Source organism: Stenella coeruleoalba, assembly GCF_951394435.1.
Source record: "Stenella coeruleoalba genome assembly, chromosome: X".
Classification (NCBI taxonomy): Eukaryota; Metazoa; Chordata; class Mammalia; order Artiodactyla; family Delphinidae; genus Stenella; species Stenella coeruleoalba.
The window spans coordinates 110,039,431-110,057,625 of record NC_137152.1 but is presented as its reverse complement, the minus strand read 5'-3'; the positions used below and the strand labels follow the sequence as shown (position 1 = coordinate 110,057,625).

General features: G+C 44.5%; 1 protein-coding gene across 8 annotated transcripts in view; it reads right to left on the bottom strand.

Moving 5' to 3' along the window:
* The window catches only part of INTS6L (integrator complex subunit 6 like), a 48,955-nt gene extending 38,589 nt beyond the window's left edge, over nt 1-10,366 (bottom strand). For 2 of the 8 annotated variants that reach the window (XM_079909823.1, XM_079909828.1), the window contains exons 1-2: nt 9,885-10,366; nt 9,666-9,743 (exon numbers count right to left, since the gene is read on the bottom strand). In XM_079909823.1, the coding sequence (XP_079765949.1) occupies nt 9,666-9,743; nt 9,885-9,995 (189 nt within the window). In that variant the 5' untranslated portion in view covers nt 9,996-10,366. Of the gene's footprint in view, nt 1-9,665 lie in introns of all 8 variants that reach the window. The other 6 variants (XM_079909825.1, XM_079909827.1, XM_079909824.1 and 3 more) reach the window with 5 other exon arrangements.
* Nucleotides 10,367-18,195: the final 7,829 nt, after the last annotated feature.

Below are 18,195 nucleotides of genomic sequence, written 5' to 3'. Positions count from 1 at the left end.
GCTTGCTCTAGTATCAAACACTGTCCTATCAAAAGCAACGATAAATAATAGCATGATCCCAGGACCTATACCATAATGAGAAAATACCACTGAGAAGTTATTAAAAGGAATATTCTACCATAATTGACAGGGAAAGTGAAGTGGCTCATTACTTAAGACTTTGGAATAGAGACAGACCTGGGTTACTATTCAGTTGTGTTACTTAACCTCTCTGGCCCCCAGTTTCCTTATCTGTTAAGTGGGGATAATAATAGTACCTGTGATTTAGGCTGGTTGGGAAGATAAATGAAATAAGCACTGTACATTCATTGGCACATTGCCCTGTACATAAGTATTATTCAAAAATGTCAGCTGCTATTATTAGAAAGCTATTATATTATTGTTCATTATTATAAGGAAGTAGATATAAGTCGAATCATATCTGTAAAAGCCAGATAACACCTTTGACTATAAGATAGGTTTTAGGAGGATCTAAAACTAGGGCTACAAAATGGTTCCACATCATATACATGCTATTCATCAACGTATCTGTACTCTCACCGAGGCTCAGAATTAGACATTGGTATTTATTCCTTAAATAGGAGCCATTACAGTAACAAAAAATAACATTGTCACTCCTGTAATCCCCCTTAGGAGGATTGAGCTTAGAGAAAGTAATGATCATGGGAGCCCGCCCATGGCCCCACTTGGACCTCCCCCCTCCTTTTAATGCTACTGATGACTTCCCATGATATAAGACAAGGGCCTTGCTAGGGAACCTCAAGAAAGCCTTCAACAAGAGCAGTGATACAAACCCCTCTTTGTTTCTTAGGTTTTACACTATGCCAAGCTAAAGAATTTATCCTTTATCCTCCTTCTCTTGATGAATACTGTTCCTGGGAATTCTTAGGCCAAGTAGCTATGTAAATCTAATAAGGGATATGTTACATATTTCTAATAGCACTAAAAGCATGGAACATTTTGTGCCACTGGTGACCACATATTACAAACAGAATTCTGAATTACTGTAGTTACATTAGGAGTTCACATATATATTCTTTTCTACTTAGCCCAGGAAAAAAACTTCTAACCCAACCAGTTGGATCACCAACTGTATCCAAAAGTCTAAGCAACCAAACTGGCTTTCAATACAAACAAGAATGGGATGCTTTCATATTTTTACCCCAGGGCCAAGGGTTATCAACCCATCAACTCTGAACTGTATGATAACCTCTCATGCACAAATGACTCCATTATGGAGGTGCTCACTTAAAACAGAACTTTGAGAGGGAGAATCCCCCTTCAGAAACAATTTCTAGGACATGAACATCATAAATATGTTAAGAAAAAATAGAGACCAACACTGTTGTCCAACAGAAACATAGTGAAAGCCACATAAGTAATTTTATATATTCATGTAGCCACATTTAAAAAATAGGAACAAGTGAGATTAATAATATATTTAATTTAATCTAATATATCAAAAGTATTGTCTAAACTTGTAGTCAATATAAAAATTGTTAATGAGATATTTTATATACTTTTGGTACTAAATCTTCAAAATCCCGTGTTTAGTTTACACTTACAGCACATCTTGATTCAAACTAGCCACCTATTCAAGGGCTCAATAACCACACGTGGCTAGTGGATGCTGTACTGAACGGCGCAAATACAGCCAGTCTGACATGAGTGACTGGTATATTTTGAAGAGCCATGCCTACCCTCACGGACACCTCAGCCCTTCACCGTCTTTGATGGAGCTCTTAGAGTGTACCCACCCCTCTCTGGGACCACTAGTCCACCTGGAGTTGTGAGGAAGAAGGGGGGGAAAGGATGTGTTTTTAACAAAGCACCTTGGAAACCCAACTCCATTTCCCAGTAGAAACAATAGCAAACACAATAGTTCTGTGGCTAAGTGGCATGAAGGGTTAAATAGGCTTTCCTGGGGAGGAAGGTCTGGGAACCTAATCACCATTTAGAACACTGCATCCAGGAGATAGCGTGTTCCAACCTTCCAATAGACACACAAAGAGACTGCCTGGATCTCTCATCTACATTCTTAGTAAAAGGGAACTGACAGCCATGTTTACAAAGAGTTTTTCATTTAAGTACTTAAATTAAGCCGGTTGGTTCACTTCTTCATCCCTGTCCCCTCCTCCCCGCATTCAGAGGGTCCTTCAGTCCTGCCCTTCTCTGGAAAGCACATTTCTCCCTGAGACGTGGAACAGCTGCCATTTTGGAACACTCTGTGAAACTGAGAACCCTGTCTTCTAAACAGTTCTAGTTATATTTCTGAAGCAAAGGCAAACTGAAAAGGACAATATTTGCCCTTTCCTTATGTGTGCCCTGCCCTTCTGCCACCCTTCCTACCCCCATCCTAACCTCAAAGTCAAAAGCTCTCAAGTGGCCAGCACTAATGCAAAACTAGGCAACTTCAACTACATATTTTAGATCTCCCCCACCTCTCATTCTCTCATCTCCCCCAGCCCACCTCAACGTACGCTTCTGCATAATAACCATGCAAGCACACAGACAACAAGCCTTATCCTATTTGTCTTCAAATCCACCTCATAGCTCTTCATTCCAGGAGAAATGTACAAACTCTAGCTTGTAGGTTTCGAAGCCCTTTTGCGATCCAGTCTTAACTAGTTGCAATCTTGACTGGATAAACTGAATCATCACTGGGTCCTGTCAATTCTCCCTCCCTCACCTGCAATCTGTTGGTTCAGAGTCCACTGTTCTTGACATCTCCCGTATCTTAATCCACATTCTCCAGTCACCTTTTTCCAATGACTCTTCTCAAGACCCTTGAGGGCTAGGACCGTATCTTTTACTATTCCAGTTTCCCCTTGGGCCAAGTCTTTCCTGGTGTCACCTTCGGCCCCAAGTATAGTATAGTACAGTCCACAGAGGGTGCTGAATGAACACATGGTATATGAAAGCCTAGACTGCTATAGTAGCAATCCAATGTCAGACTTATCTGCCAGAAACACCATTTTGGTCATATCACCACAATGGTGGTAAAAGTCAGACCAACGGCTACCTTCAGGGGAGGAAGGGATTGCAGGAAGAAGCAGGAAGCATTTTCTGGGTTAAGTTCTAGACAGAGGGTTAAGGGATCATAGTGGAAGTTGTTACACTGTTTGGAGTAGGGGTGGGCAGAGGGGCAGGATGACTTTTGAGAATGTAGAATGAAGAAGTGAGGCATGTCAGGCCAACCAGTGTGTCCCAGGCAGAGGGAACAACGTATGCAATGGCACAGAAGCAAGAGGCAGAGTGAGTCTGGACAAGTGACTCTGAAGAGTGTGGAGAGACACTGTTGGCAAAACCAGGTTAAGTAGTTTGGATTTTATTCTGAAATATAATGGGGAGTCCCTGAAGAATTTTTAGTAGGGGAATGACTTTTGAATTTACTCTATTTTAAGAATCAGCAATCTAGTGGTGATGAGGGTGAAGAATCAGTGGCAAGCAAGACCAGAAGGAGGGAGACCAACTGAGTGGCTGCTGAAACAATGGTCCAGATGAAAGTTGAAACAAGGGAGGAGCAAATAAGAATGAATGGATACAAGACAGGTTTAGGATACAGAACAGACAGGACTCCATAATTGTCTCAGCACTCCCTAGTCATCTCCCAGCTGGTACCTAATGTGAAAGTAGCACTTACTCCCTTGACCAGGGATCTAGTCTTCTACCCCCAAATCTCCCCTTTTCTTTCTTTTTTTTTAACAAGAAATATTTTATTTGCTGCAAAAGAAAACAACAAACAAACAAAAGTGCAGATAAACATAGTAGTTACACATGACCGATGGAGGGTTCTCTATATAAGCTTTCACTAAAGTTCTAATTCCTCCTTCTACTCTTACATAAAGAAAAAGAGCTATCAGGCAGAGTACCTCATTCTTAAAATTCTTTCCAGTAAACTATATTTAATTCACAGGTTGGATAGAAGTCTGGAAGCATTTACTTTTTATGTATGTATGTATATATGTTTACTTGATATATAACATTGTATTCGTTTCAGGTGTTCAACATAATGATTTGATATTTGTATATAGTGCAAAATGATCACCACAGAAAAGCTAGTTAATATCCATTGTCACACAAAATTACATTTTTTCTTTTTTCTTATGAGAACCTTTAAGATCTACTCTCTTAGCAGCTTTCAAATATACAACACAGCAGTGTTAACTATGGTCACCATGCTGTACATTACATCCCATGACTTATTTATTTTATACCTGGAAGTTTGTACCTTTTGCCACCCTTCACCCACTTTGACCACCCTCCACCCCCTGCCTCTGGCAACCACCAATCTGTTCTCTGTATCTATGAGCTTGTTTTGTTTTCATTTTGTTTTGGTTTAGATTCCACATTTAAGTGAGATCACATGGTATTTGTCTTTCTCTGTCTGACTTATTTCCCTTGACATAATGCCCTCAAGGTCCATCCGTGTTGGCACAAATAGCAAGATTTCCTTCTTTTTTATGGCTGAATAATATTCCATTGTATGCATATATCACATTTTCTTTATTCATACATCAATGGACATCTAGGTTGTTTTCATATCTTGGTTATTATAAATAAGCTGCAATGAACACGGGGGTACTTATATCTTTTCAAGTTAATGCTTTCATTTTCTTCAGATAAGTACCCAGAAGTGGAGTTGCTGGATCATACGTTAGTTCTATCTTTAATTTTTTGAGGAATCTCCATACTGTTTTCCATAGTGGCTGCACCAATTTACATTCCCACCAACAGTGGAGGAGAGTTCCCTTTTCTCCACATCCTTTCCAACACTTGTTACTTGTGTTTTTGTTAACAGCTATTCTAACAGGCCTGTGGTGATATTATTGTGGTTTTATTTACATTTTCCTGATGATTAGTGATGTTAAGCATCTTTTCATGTACCTGCTGTCCATCTGTATATCTTCCTTGAAAAAATGTCTATTCAGATCCTCTGCCCATTTTTTAATCAGATTGTTTAGTTTTTTGGTACTGAGTTCTGTACATATTTTGGATGTTAACGCCTTATCAGGTATATAATTTGACAAGATTTTCTCCCATTCAGCAGGTTGCCTTTTCATTTTGTTGATGATTTCTTTCCCCCTTTTTCATTTCAAAATTACTATCATCACACGCTTCAAATGGCCAATGAGGAAGGTGAAAAGGAAGCAAGATCAGGGGAGGAACAACTAATTATAAAAGTCAATGCCCCACTTTTGTGGCATTTTGAGTTTTCAATGCACCTTCCATTGCCTCCAGTTGTTCTCACCAGCCACGTTGCCACTGTTTCACCCAAAACCACTTCCTTAGCTTCCAACCACAATGAAAGGCTCCCCTAAAAGTCACTCCTTTTCCAAATAAGCCCCATAAAATATACTCATGGGCATATGAAAAAGTTAAGCCTTAGTTAAAAATACCACTAAATGCTTGGAACACAGATCATTTAAAGAGCATAGGTTTACTTCTTAGATCTGTAAGCCAAAATACTGCCTTTTGCTGATACATGTTGACAAAGGCACACAGATACCAGTAAGCAAGGCTGGCTACAGGATGTGAAAAAGCAACACTCAAGGGAAAATTGCACTTTTTCAAATGCTCTCTGTTTCAAATTACAGACTTGGGATATTTCTTTGAAACAACTCTCCCTATTTATTAAAAAAAAGTCTGTACATGATTTATACATGTGTTTCAGCTATTTCTAGAAAAATGACTCAGTTTTATGTTTAGAAAAAAAGCATTTCCTTCAATAAAAAAGAAATCGCTTTAAGAAAGTAGCTTCAAACATCAAACCATTTTGAATACTTATTATCTACTCCAGTCTCACGGCTCACTTTCTTCTTGGTGCCCTCAATTTGCTCAGAGTTAGTAGTAGCGACAAGCTTACCTCTGCTATTCACTGAATAAAAGGAAATTATGACTCATAGCAAAACAAAACATACAAGACAGCAGAACCTCAGCCAAAACTATTAAGAATTATTATACCAAAAAAAGAAAAAGAAAAAAAAAACCCCACCCCACTTCTTAAAACCATGTATTAGTCTTATAAGGATACACTGGAAATTTAAAAATATTAAAAGGCTTCATCCCAGCTGTGTACACTAAAGATACCATTGTATAAATGTAGTGTTAACATTTGTGACACTATGTATAAAACCTGTCTACAAAGCAACACTTGAAACAGATGTAGCACAAAATACTTGCATTTCATATGCTTTTTATATGGTTCCCCAAATCAAACTTAATTCCATCCATGCCCAGCTGACTGCAAGTTACAGGTATGACTAATTTTAAAAGAGCACATAGCCATGTCCTAAGGGGTATGCAGTAAGAAGCTACTAAGTCCTGGGTGAAATACTATATTCACATGCTCAACAGTATACTTTAGTGAAGAATTCCAGTCACAGTAACTTTTCACAACAAGATTTATTGTCAGAGCTTGTAAGTGGATATACTGGGAATAGTTCCACGCCTATTAGGAAAAAAACCTTCCAACCAAATGCACAACTCACGCCTGTTACACCACCAGCAGAACTGAATCTTCTACTAGGAAAAAAAAATTGGTTTTGCAGTGTTTAGAGTTGGATATAACCAAGACCTGAGAAATAAGTAGGCAGTTACTTTGACAAGAGATAAACAATGGCCCTCCAACTGTACAGAAATCCAAAAATACACTTCACGTTATTCTGCAGAAAAACAAGTTAACAAATAAAACCCTATCTAACATCACTTTGCTGAAAGGACCTCAGGGTCCTAGCGAAGAGTGCAGTTTCAAGTAGCAACTAAGACGCCTGCTGACAGTCAAATAAAGACCTATTTGATAATCAGTATGACAGAAAACAGACATTTATGGCTCCCAGCTATTAGCAAGTGAAAGATTAGACTAAATTTTAAGAAAAATTCACCAAATGTTCTAAAATTTCAGACCTTCCAAAATGGCTAGATCCTAAAAGCAAAAGAACAAATAGTTACCACATGCTGAGGGGAGGGACGGGGGTGGGCAGCAGGGAGTGACCGAAAGGGACTCACAGAAAGAAAATGCTACCAAAATATGGCATATCTGGGCTTCCCTGGTGGCGCAGTGGTTGGGGGTCAGCCTGCCGATGCAGGGGACGCAGGTTCGTGCCCCGGTCCGGGAGGATTCCACATGCCGTGGAGCGGCTGGGCCCGTGGGCCATGGCCGCTGGGCCTGCGCGTCTGGAGCCTGTGCTCCGCAGCGGGAGAGGCCACAACAGTGAGAGGCCCGCCAAAAAAAAAAAAAAAAAAAAATAGTTTAAAAAAAAAATATATGGCATATCATTAGAAATTCAGGTATAGACAGCAAAATGACAAGAACATCATTAAGATCATTGACCATTCCCTAGCACGTGTAGTTATCATGTAAGATTAAAATGGAAAAACCTGAATGACTTTAGAGAAGACTAAAGAAGATAACTCACGATTAGCAACTGAAAGTATTATACAAAGTATCTTCCCACACCTGCCCTGCATAAGAAGAGAAAGATCAAAGTCAGCTTGGAAGAAGGTTTTTTACTTTAGGAAAAAATGTAGTGTAGAAGATGGCAAGATAAAAAGAGCTGACAGATGAAATTTCCACTAAAAACAAAATTCAACTTTTCCCCTCTGTTCACAGAACTATCTGGAGCCTCTAAAATACCATGGATAAGTTACATAGCCACTAAAAATTTTAAGTATGAAGACTATGTGGCAACCGGGAATAATTCACAGGACAAAATAGGTGGAAAAGGCAGAACTCAAAGTAATATGTACATTATGATTACAATGCTAGGTAAAAAGCTGTAATGATGGTTGTTAAGAAGGTGGCCAGACTTTCTTTTTCTTTTCCAAAGATTCTGTAAATATTGCCATAAAAGTTTTATAGATCAAAAATCATGTTTAAACTATGAGTCTTGGCATTCAGGAAAATGTTAAATAAGTTATTCCTTTCAAGAAAAAAAAGGCACACTGCTTTATAGTTTATCCTTTTAACTACTTCAAATTAAGGAGGATTTCAAATGGCCACACTACAAACGGTGGGTTCTTATCTGTATTAGTACTCAAAGGGTATAGACTTTCATACTTAGGATGGACAAACATCTGCTTTTCTATGTGGAAAAAATGGTCACACCCTTGTAGGAAACTGACATGTTTAAAAAGCTTATGGCATTCTTAAAGATGTCTACTTGCTCCATTTTTCTAAATAGATAAATCAAAAACGGAAAACAAAGCATCAAAACCAGACCGGTTTTCAGGGGAACCTACTAATCAAACTGTTAACCGAAGCTACGAGTTACAAAAGTAAAGCCTCTCTGGTTTTATTTCTGAAGGAACGCTCTCTATAGCCAACTATTCAGTTTGGTAGGTTCCATTCTTTCAAACACCTCACTCGGCTAAAACGGATTACAACACATCCAGTGCCTCCCCGACCCTGTTAAGAGAATTCTGAGAAAAAGAGGGTATCTAGCGAAAGACGTCAAGGATTATGGTGATGTATTTTAAAATTTTCAATATGCAAGCAGGACTCTTATGCAGGTTGCTTTAATAGTCTGAGTTCTATTTTATCGGGCCACTGCAGGCAAAGCAGTTCTTTATCTCCTCACCATTAGGACAAGGGTAGGGAGGTGAAGTGCTCCCTACTTCTCTCCTGTAGGTCAGAACCCTGTGGATCAAGTCATCGCATTTGACTATTGTAACCGCGCTCAGCGAGTCCTCCCCTTCCTTCCTTTCTTTTCCCTGGACAAATCCCTACGTGACTAACACAAACCTAATTTATGATGTCAGTAGGTAGGCCAGGTCCCTAAAAAGCTCTGTCCCCGCGGGTTCAGACTCTGCATCTCCCCGCCCCACCCTGTCGCGGCTTGGGTGGAATCGCCAATGAAACACTAACAGTAGCTAAGGTAACAGAGCCGGGCTTAACCGGACCGATGCCGGAGAAGAAGTAAAAAGAGTTTCTCCGGGCCTGGGGGTTGGGAGGCTGGCTCCGCGGACTGATTTTCCATTGGGTGGGGGTGGGTTAGAGACCACAGAAGCGCAAAAGCAGTAGTCTAATCTTTGAAGGCCGGCGGCCGGCTCTGCCACGCTCTCAGCAGGAAGGGGAGGGGAGCTGGAGGAAGAGGGGGAGGAGAAGCGGCGAAGGAAGGGAGGAGGGGGGGAAGGAGGGGCCGGGGGCGGAGCCAGGGCTCCAGGAAAACCCGCGCGCGAGCCCGCAGCACCTCGGGGCGGAGTCGCCGGCTCCGTCCGGCCCTTCGGCCTCCACCGCGCGCGGTGCGCCCCGAAGGGGCGGGCCCGCCCGCAGCCTCCCTCCGGGTCTCGGGCCCTCCTTCCCCTCTCCTCCCTCCCCTCCCTCCTTTCCATCTCAGCAGCGCCCTCGGTCTCCCTCTCCGGCTCATACAAAAGCAAAATGTCCGCCATCTTCCGAGGCGGCTGCGCTCGTCGCCGCCACCGGCCCGGCTCTCCTGCGCTTTCTCCCCGGGGCCGCCCTTCCCCCGGCCCCCTCCCCGACCCCCGGCGCCGCAGCTCCTCGGAAGCCGCGGAGGCGCCACTCACCCCCGCCCTCGCCCCCACCTCGCCCCGCCCGCCCCGCCAGGCGACGCAGGACCGCCTCGGGCGGGGGCAGGGGGGCTCGGCTGCCCAGGCCGACCGGCTCCCGCTTCCCGCCCGGCCCACCCCCTGGATGGCCCTTTTACCTTGATGCAGTACGGGGGTTCGTCGTAGGTGACCAGCATGTACCTGTCTCCGCGGCTGGCCGGGTCCCGGGCGCGCAGCTGCGGGACGAGGGATGACGGAGGGGGCCGCGAAGGGAAGGGGGGAGGAGGGGGCGATACCAACGTTACAGAAGCACCTAAATCCACCACCACCCCCATCCCTAGGGAACTCTCCCCATCTCTCCCCTCCCCTCCCTTTACCTTCAAGAATAACTCCACAGCGCCTTTGGCAATGTCCAAATAGGAGGTGCCCAGGTCAGTGCGCTGGTTCATAGAGGCGGACGTGTCTATGAGGAACAGCAGGATGGGCATCTTCCCCCGTACCCCTGGCTCCGGTCCCCACTCTCCTGGCCCTCTTGCCCTCACTGCCGCGTTCTGCCACCCGAACCCTCAACTCTCGCAGAGCCAGGGTGCAGGGAGCAAGAGTAAGAGGGGGAGACGGGACGGGACAGATGGAACTGCTCCTGGCCTCCTCTTTCTGCAGCCCCACCTCTTCTCCCTCCAAGGGAACTTGAAAGTGTGAGCGTGTGTAGCCCTCGGGGCCCTCCCCCTTCCTCTCTTCTGCCACCACTACTGCCGCCGCCGCCGCTGCCGCCGCAGGGACTATTGCCCGAGCATCGGTCCAAGCTCACTGAAGCGCTCGCCCCAGACTGAGAGCTGTCTCTGTTCACCAACACACAACTTCTGTCCGCTCACCTACCATGGGCACCATGTGACCAGAACCCACGCCATTGGCTGCCAATTATATGTTATTTGCATATTCATTAGATGACAGGGCAAGGGGAGGGACTTGGGCGAACCCTGGGAGTTGAAGTTTGAACCCAGGCAGGGGGTAAGGGGAAATGTTAAGGACCCTCCTTTAAAGGACTTGGAAGCTGTTAAGATACGTAGGGTGGTTTGGATGGACTTTTCTCTTGCTCTTCAAAGATGATAATTCGAAAGGAAGAGTGAATTTGAGCAACAGTTGTGCAGAGGTACAGAAACAGATGCTTGGACAGGCTGTACAGAAGACGCTTTGCTAACTGCAATCGATCAATCCTGCCAGTGGCTAAGACCAAAACATTTCAGAAGCAGCAAACTTCTTTCCTGGCAAGACCTACTCGCATTCCTTCAGATCCCTCCCCACGCTTGATCAGTGTTTGTAAGTCGGTCGCTGGCCTTGCATTCCGCGTATATCTACTGAGAAAGGAAACTAAAACTTAAACACAGTTACCTAAACTGGCCTTTTGTGTGCACAAGCTTCTTCAGTTTCATTGAGCACTTTGAAGTATTGCCCTGCCTGTGATAATTCCACCCACTGTTGTGTCTGCGCAGCCTTTACACATGGAAGGTTTGCCATCCTGGATTCTGATTCATCTCACATTTATTGAGCACCTATGAAGTGTCAGCCACCCACGTTAGTCTCATTTAGTCTTTGAAATAATTGTGGTAGGTGGCATTATGTTCAATTTTCAGTAAAGGAAAGTGCAGCTCAGGGAGATGAGGACAACACTGAGGGATGTTCTCAGGTCTGGCTCTACGGAGAGTCTCAATGAGTGGCCAATCACGCTTGGCTGACTGCTTCATGTAACTCGAATTTTAAATATGGAGGTGTGTATTCCCAGCAGTATGCTGTGCACAGCGTGGAATCCTGAACTTCAGTGAGTTTACAACTTCATTTGATATGTTCCTTGTAATATATATAAAATCCATATTCAATAACATTTTCATAAAAATAAGATTTCAGAAGAGGCCATATAGCAATGTATGAATCAGGGACAAACAAGTGGTGCAAATAAAAAGTGCAGTGGGGGAATTTCCTGGTGGTCCAGTGGTTAGGAGTCCACGCTCTCACTGCCGAGGGCCTGGGTTCGATCCCTGGTCAGGGAACTAAAACCCCACAAGCCATGTGGTGTGGCAAAAAAAAAAAAAAAATGCAGTGGAAGCAATGGTCCAGTGGTCTCGAAGTTCAGAAGGTTTCCTAGATGAGGCACTTAGCAGGAAGGGAGGGATTCTGGATTGAAAGGAATGGTGGGAACAAAAATTCAGCCAGAGATACTAACATGTATAGCACAATTCAGACCCATCTGGGATACAGCTGGTGGGAATTAATGGGGAAATAAGGATGAAAAAGACACATTTGTTATCTCACAGTTGCCATGAGTCAGGGGTCTGGGCATGGTGTAGCTGGATTCTCTGCTTAGTCTCACAAGACCACAATCAAGGTGTCAGCCAGGCTGTGTTTTCATCTGGAGGTGTGAGTGGGAGAGAATCAGATTCCAAGGTGAAGCTGAATCCTGAATGGATGTTGGCAGAATTCATTTCCTTGTGGCTGTCTGCTTGGTGGAGGCCACCCTCCGGTCCACCTGCACTTACCTCCCTCCCATAGGTTGTTCACAGTATGATTGTTTGCTTCTTCAGGGCCAACAGGAAAATCACTCACTGCAGTCTTCTAAGATGGAGCCTTATATGATGTAACTTAATCATGAGAGTGCCATCCGTCACCTTCGCCATATTCTATTGACTAAAAGCAAGTCACAGATCTTACCCACACTCCCTCAAGGAGAGAAGATTACACAGGACATAACATCACGCAGGGGAGATCATGGGGACCATCTAAGAATTCTGCCTCGCATTAGGTGGGGATGAGATTATTACCTGGAAACAAACTCTGCCTCATTCACAGTTTTTGTTGAAGTCAACTCCAAGTCATAATATAGCACTTTCAGCCCACTGGATCACATGCATGGGGTTGATTGCTTGTTTAGACTATCCTTTGGTGAAAAAATACAAGATTTCCTATTAGGAGCTATATATATACACACACATATATTTATAAACAAACATATATTTATTTATATAATAAATATAATCAAGATATTTAATTATAAACATATAAATAATATTTATGTATTATGTATATGATATATTATAAATGTGTACGGACTGTGATATTCCCCAGTTCACAGTGTTTATTTATTTCTTTGTTTGTTTATTTCTTTGAAGTATAGTTGATTTACAATGTTGTGTTAATTTCTGCTGTACAGCAAAGTGACTCAATTATACATATAAATGTTCATTTTCCTATTCTTTTCCATTATGGTTTATTGCAGGATATTGAATATAGTTCCCTGTGCTATACAGTAGGAACTTGCTGTTTATCCATTCTATGCGTAATAGTTTGCATCTACTAACCCCAAACTCCCAGTCCATCCCTCTCCCATCCCCCCCCCTTGGCAACCACAAGTCTGTTCTCTATGTCTTCACAGACAGTATTTTAAGATGACATTTTAAAATCTTCTTTACAATTTTCCCCTAACTTTTTACAATGAGTATGCTTTGCTTTTATAATCAGGAAAGAGGCTATGTTAAAAATTACAAAGTATCCCAAATACAAATTACAAACTTACCAAAAGAAAAAAGAAAAAAACCCTCCAAGGTGAATACTATTGAAACAGTTTTCCAAAAAATGCTAAGGAAGCACAGTCTTAGTCACCCAGTGCTCCAGTGGGACAACAGCCACGTCTTCATTATAAACTACAAAAGTGACAATATACAAAAAATAACCGGGGGGAGGGATAAATTGGGAGATTGGGATTGACATATACACACTATTATATATAAAATAGATAACTAATAAGAACCTACTGTATAGCACAGGGAACTCAATACTCTATAATGGCCTATATGGGAAAAGAATCTAAAAAAGAGTAGATATATGTATATGTATGACTGATTCACTTTGTTGTACACCTGAAACGAACACAGCATGGTAAATCAACTATACCCCAATAAAAGAAATAACCATCTGGTGGATTTACGAGTTTATTCAGATTAAACCAAATTCCAAGCCCTTAGCCTGAAGCCTCTCCTTCACTTCCTAGGGGAAAGTAAACCCTGCATTATGCTGGGGTGGGTACTTTTATGCGTTTCTTTGACACACACCAACACTAAGACCCCCAGAGCCCTTTCTACATCTTTCTCTGCTACAGAATATCAGCGCCGCCCCCCTTGTTATAGGTTGACTTGTGCTTTGGCTTTGCTGCTGTTGGAATGTAAACTCCTGGAGAGCAGGCTGAGCCTATAACCAATGCCTGGTGCCAAGTACCAGCTCAATCAATTGTTGTTGAAAGAAACAGTTGCATGTGCTATGGCTGCCCTTCTTTCATCGTCTTCCCAGGTGCCCCTTTCCTCGGGGTGCCCGGCCCTGCCTGTCACCCCACCCCAGCAGCTCCCTGTCCCTGTGAATGCAGGGTCTTTGGGATTTGGGGCCCAGTAGGCCCCTTCAGACCAAGCCCTGGAGCTGACCGCGCCCCCGCCCCCAGGCAGAACCCCTGCAGCTTCCAACTTTCAGGCCCACTTTCGCTGCCACCTCTGGCCAGTTAACAGAATTCTTTTTTCGCCGCAGCTCTATGACCTACACCAATGTCCCTGCCTTCTTTCTGGTTTTCTCCTGCTTTTTTGAACTCCTGAGCTTTTGAAAATAGTTTCCTCTTTTCTCTTCATGTCTCTACTCTTTTTTTTTGCTTTTCTTCCACTCGTAGCCTCTAAATCAATTCACTTTAATACTTCACCATAGCCCCTCATTCCAGGCCTTTCTATTGTACCTCGTGTCTGAGGTTACCAGATATCTCTGAGGAAGGAATTCTTATCAAGCACTGCTCTCCTGGCCTTCATTCTGTTCACAACAAATGTTAGCATGCTTTGTGCATGTTTCCATTTCTTGTGGCTGGCCTTGGGGCGGTCCACCACCACACAACAGACTCTCTGTTTTGGTGAGGGCTGTTTTGATTTCTCACTCGCCAAAGATTTGTTACCTCTTGCCTTTAAGCAGGCCCTAATCACCGCATCTTGACAAAAAGACCTTACTTAACCTGATCACTACCCCCTACCAAATTCCAAATTCCACCATCTACTCCCTCCTCAAGGCCATGCAATCTGGTTTCTCTCCCTAGCACTCTTTGGAAACTACTCTGAGGTCCCAGGGGCCAGCTCCTGGCCAAATCCAATGGTCTGTTCTATATTTTCCTTTGTCGACTGTAGAGCCATTTGTCACTTGCCTTTCTGAGCTTCCCCTGCCCCCGCCACCTTGCCTTTCATCACCTGCCACTTGTCCTGGAATCTTCCTTACCCCTTTTGGACTATTTGCTTTCAACTTCTCTGACTTAATCTCTGTCTCAGTCTTTTCCTCCCACTGGTCCCAAAAAGGACTGTGTTATTTCCACAATCTTTATTCATTTAGCCATTCTTTCTTTTATTCAAACATTCCTTGGGTGGACCTTCTATATGACAGGCAATGAGAATATATTGGTGAACAAGGGACACAGCACGTTATAACAGTTTTAAGAACTTGGATTTGGGGGTTCGAATCCCAGCTCTGCCGTTTACTAGCTCTGTGACCTTGGGCAAGTTACTTAACTCCGCCTCAGCTTCATCATCTGTATAATGGCGGTAACAATAGTACCTCGTAGGATTGTTATGAGGATTAAATGAATTAATATTTACAGAGTTTACAGAAGTGCTTAGCACAGAGTTATCTCTGTGTAGGCATTAAATAAAAGAATAGATATAGTCCATGGCCTCATACATTACATTCTAGTGGGGAAAATAATCGAAAGTGTAGATGCAATGTTTTATTAAGTGTTATGAGAGAGGAAATGCATAGTGCTCTGGGAGCAGTGGAAGGAACGTGTATTCTAGAAGGGCTGGAGAGGTCAGGAGGACATACAGAGAAGGTTTCCTGAAGGATATGACTTGCAGGAAATGTAGGAAGTAGCCTGGTGAAGGAGGGCTCGAGGAGGTAAGGAATGGGGCAGGCGAGGAGGGAGAATGTTCTAGGCAGGCAATGGTGAGGTGGTCAGATGGTGAGAGACATTGAAAGAAAACCAATGGAAAAAAGAAAGTTCTGTATTGCTAGAGTGTAGGGGAGCGGGGTGCGGGGAGAGTAGGATGAGGAGAGAGGTGGCTAGAGATGAGCTTGCGGGGCGGGGGGGGTGAGAGGAATCAGGTCATGTAAGGCCTACTAGGCCCTGCTGAGGAGTTGGGATTTTATCCGGCAATGCGGAAACTGTGGGTCCACTCGCTGACACAGGCGACAAAAGAAGAGATGCATATTTGGAGCGGGGGTGGGGTGTGTTCATTCAACAAATGTTTATTAAACATCTGCTATGTGCCGGGAGTTTTTCCAAGAGGCAGATATACATCAGTGAACAAGATAGACCCAATGGGACTTCCCTGGTGATCCAGCGGTTAAGAGTCAGCGTTTCCAGTGCAGGGGACACGGCTTCCATCTCTGGTTGGGGAACAAGGATCCCACATGCCGTGCGGTGGCAAAAAAAAAAAAAAAAAAAAGCCCAGTGCCCTGCACACAAGGGCACAAGCTGGCTGAGTGAAGTATAAAAGTAAAAGTAAGTCTCCGAGTGGGGAGAAGCTGCCCCCCTCTGACTAGAGTCGTGAGTGCTTCATTTCTTAAGCACTATGTACCAGGGCAGCCTTCCTGAGAGGTAAGGGCTATTATTTTTCTTCCCATTTTGCCAGGGGAGGAAACTGAGGTTGCTCAGGTGGTCAGCCGCCCAATGCCGGAGCCCAAGCTTCCCTCCCCGACTCTGCAGGAGCAATACCAGAATGAGAGGGGTGTGCGGGGTGCCTGAGAGCCTGAACACATTTGAAGGAGCCCAGCATGGGAGCAGCTCGCCAGCAGGGTGCAGAGGGGCCAGAAGAGAGAAAGGAGGGTGGGAGGGAGTCCACCAGCTCCAGGCAGCACCACAGGCCTGGGAGAGCGCTCTCTTATTCCCTGACAGACTGGCCTTGGATAACCCATCCTGTGGGATTGTGTGGGACCTGGCTTTGCTGTGATCTGCCTCCTGACACCTATTGATTTGGCCTGTGCTCAGGAAGCCTGATTGGAGGAGAGCTGGTGAGGGGTGATGGCTATGGTGGGATGCCCAGAGAACTGAGGGCAGTGGCCCAGGAGGTAACCTGGGGCACCAGAGATCCAGGCATCTGCCAACCGAGGGCAGCGAATTTTCCAGTACAAGGCCTGGCACAAGGCTTTTTAGCTGCTCCCTTCTGCCCTGGGCCCAGGCACAGCAAGTGGTATGGACATTTATAGACCTGGTTACTCTGAGAGGTGGCGTAGGCTAAAAATAAAAAGAGCTGATGATGAAACTTGGCCCAGAGCAGCCCCCAGACAAGCTCCCCAGCGGGTTTTGCCACTTGGATAACCTCTTGTCACCAGTCAGGGGGTAGGAGCCTCTGGGTGGCAATCGTGGAATCTCCCTCTTTTCCTTTCATATCTTCTGTGATGCCCCCCTCCTTCTATCTCACCGCCCTGAGGCCACTGCCCCATGTCCCCTGTGGTATGGGACTTCAGTGAGGAACTCACAAGGCAAGAGCATCCTCACTCCTTCTGTGGAGCTCCAGGGGGCACGTCACACACAAGGAGTAACCACAGCCAACTGGAGCCCTCCGCCCCTCCCCCATCCACCAGGCCATCAGGTACTGGGGAGTTTTCACCTTGTAGGTGTAACTCAAATTCATCTCACTCCTTTTCCCTTGGTTTAGGCCCTTTGCATCTTAGTTAGCGCATGGCAATGACATACCTCTAGTTTCTTTTTTAACTTCTGGGGAGGATTAGTGTTGCGGAAAATTCTTCAACAGCCCTTACACCAAGCTATTTCCACTCATAAAAAAGAGAAACTTTTCTATTCCTGCTAAGGCATAGATTTCATAATTCTTCCCTCTCCTTAAGGCTATTTTTTTTAATTGACAGCATTTAAACCACGTTAGCGCATACCTTCTAAAATGTAACAATGGTAGAACTGTATTTGTACTTAGGTGTAGCAAGAACCTTTACAGCTAGTTTATTTGTCATAAATCACTTAATTTGTTCCAAATATATTGACAGGTTTTCCATCCCCCCCCCACTATGTGGGGACGGAAGAGCTCTTGATAGCAGAGCTGGAGGGCCTTGCACCGTCACCTAGGAAGTCACTTACCTGGTGTTCAGTTACCCGGATATGTACTTCGGCCTGCTCTGCTTGGCACTCTGCTAAATGCCTGGGGCTAAAAGATGAGCAGGACGTGGTTCCTGTGCATCTGAGCTTCTCCTCCACTGAGGGAGGCTGGTTATGTAAGCAGATACTTTCAATACAATGTGATAAATGCTGAGCTAGAGAGATAGTTGTAACAGGGTTTTATTCAAGCCCAGAAGGGTAAACTGTAGCCAGCTAGTTATCATGGAAAGCGTCCTGGAGGAGGTGATATCAGTGAAGAAAAGGAGAGGCAGTTGTATCCCAGGATAAAGGACTAGTATGAGCCAGGCTCTGAGGCCTTGAAACAGGTGACTGTGCCTGGTGGCCCCTGCTGGTGCCCAGCCCACGTCCCCTTTTGTGAACACAAGCTGCTGGAGGCTCACCGCTGCTCCCCCTGCTCTGGAAAATTCCCCTCAGGAGGGAGGGATGCCTGGGCCCAGAGGTTAGGTTCCATGCCATGTGGGCAGAGCCTGCCCGCCTCCCCTCCCCCAACCTGCAGC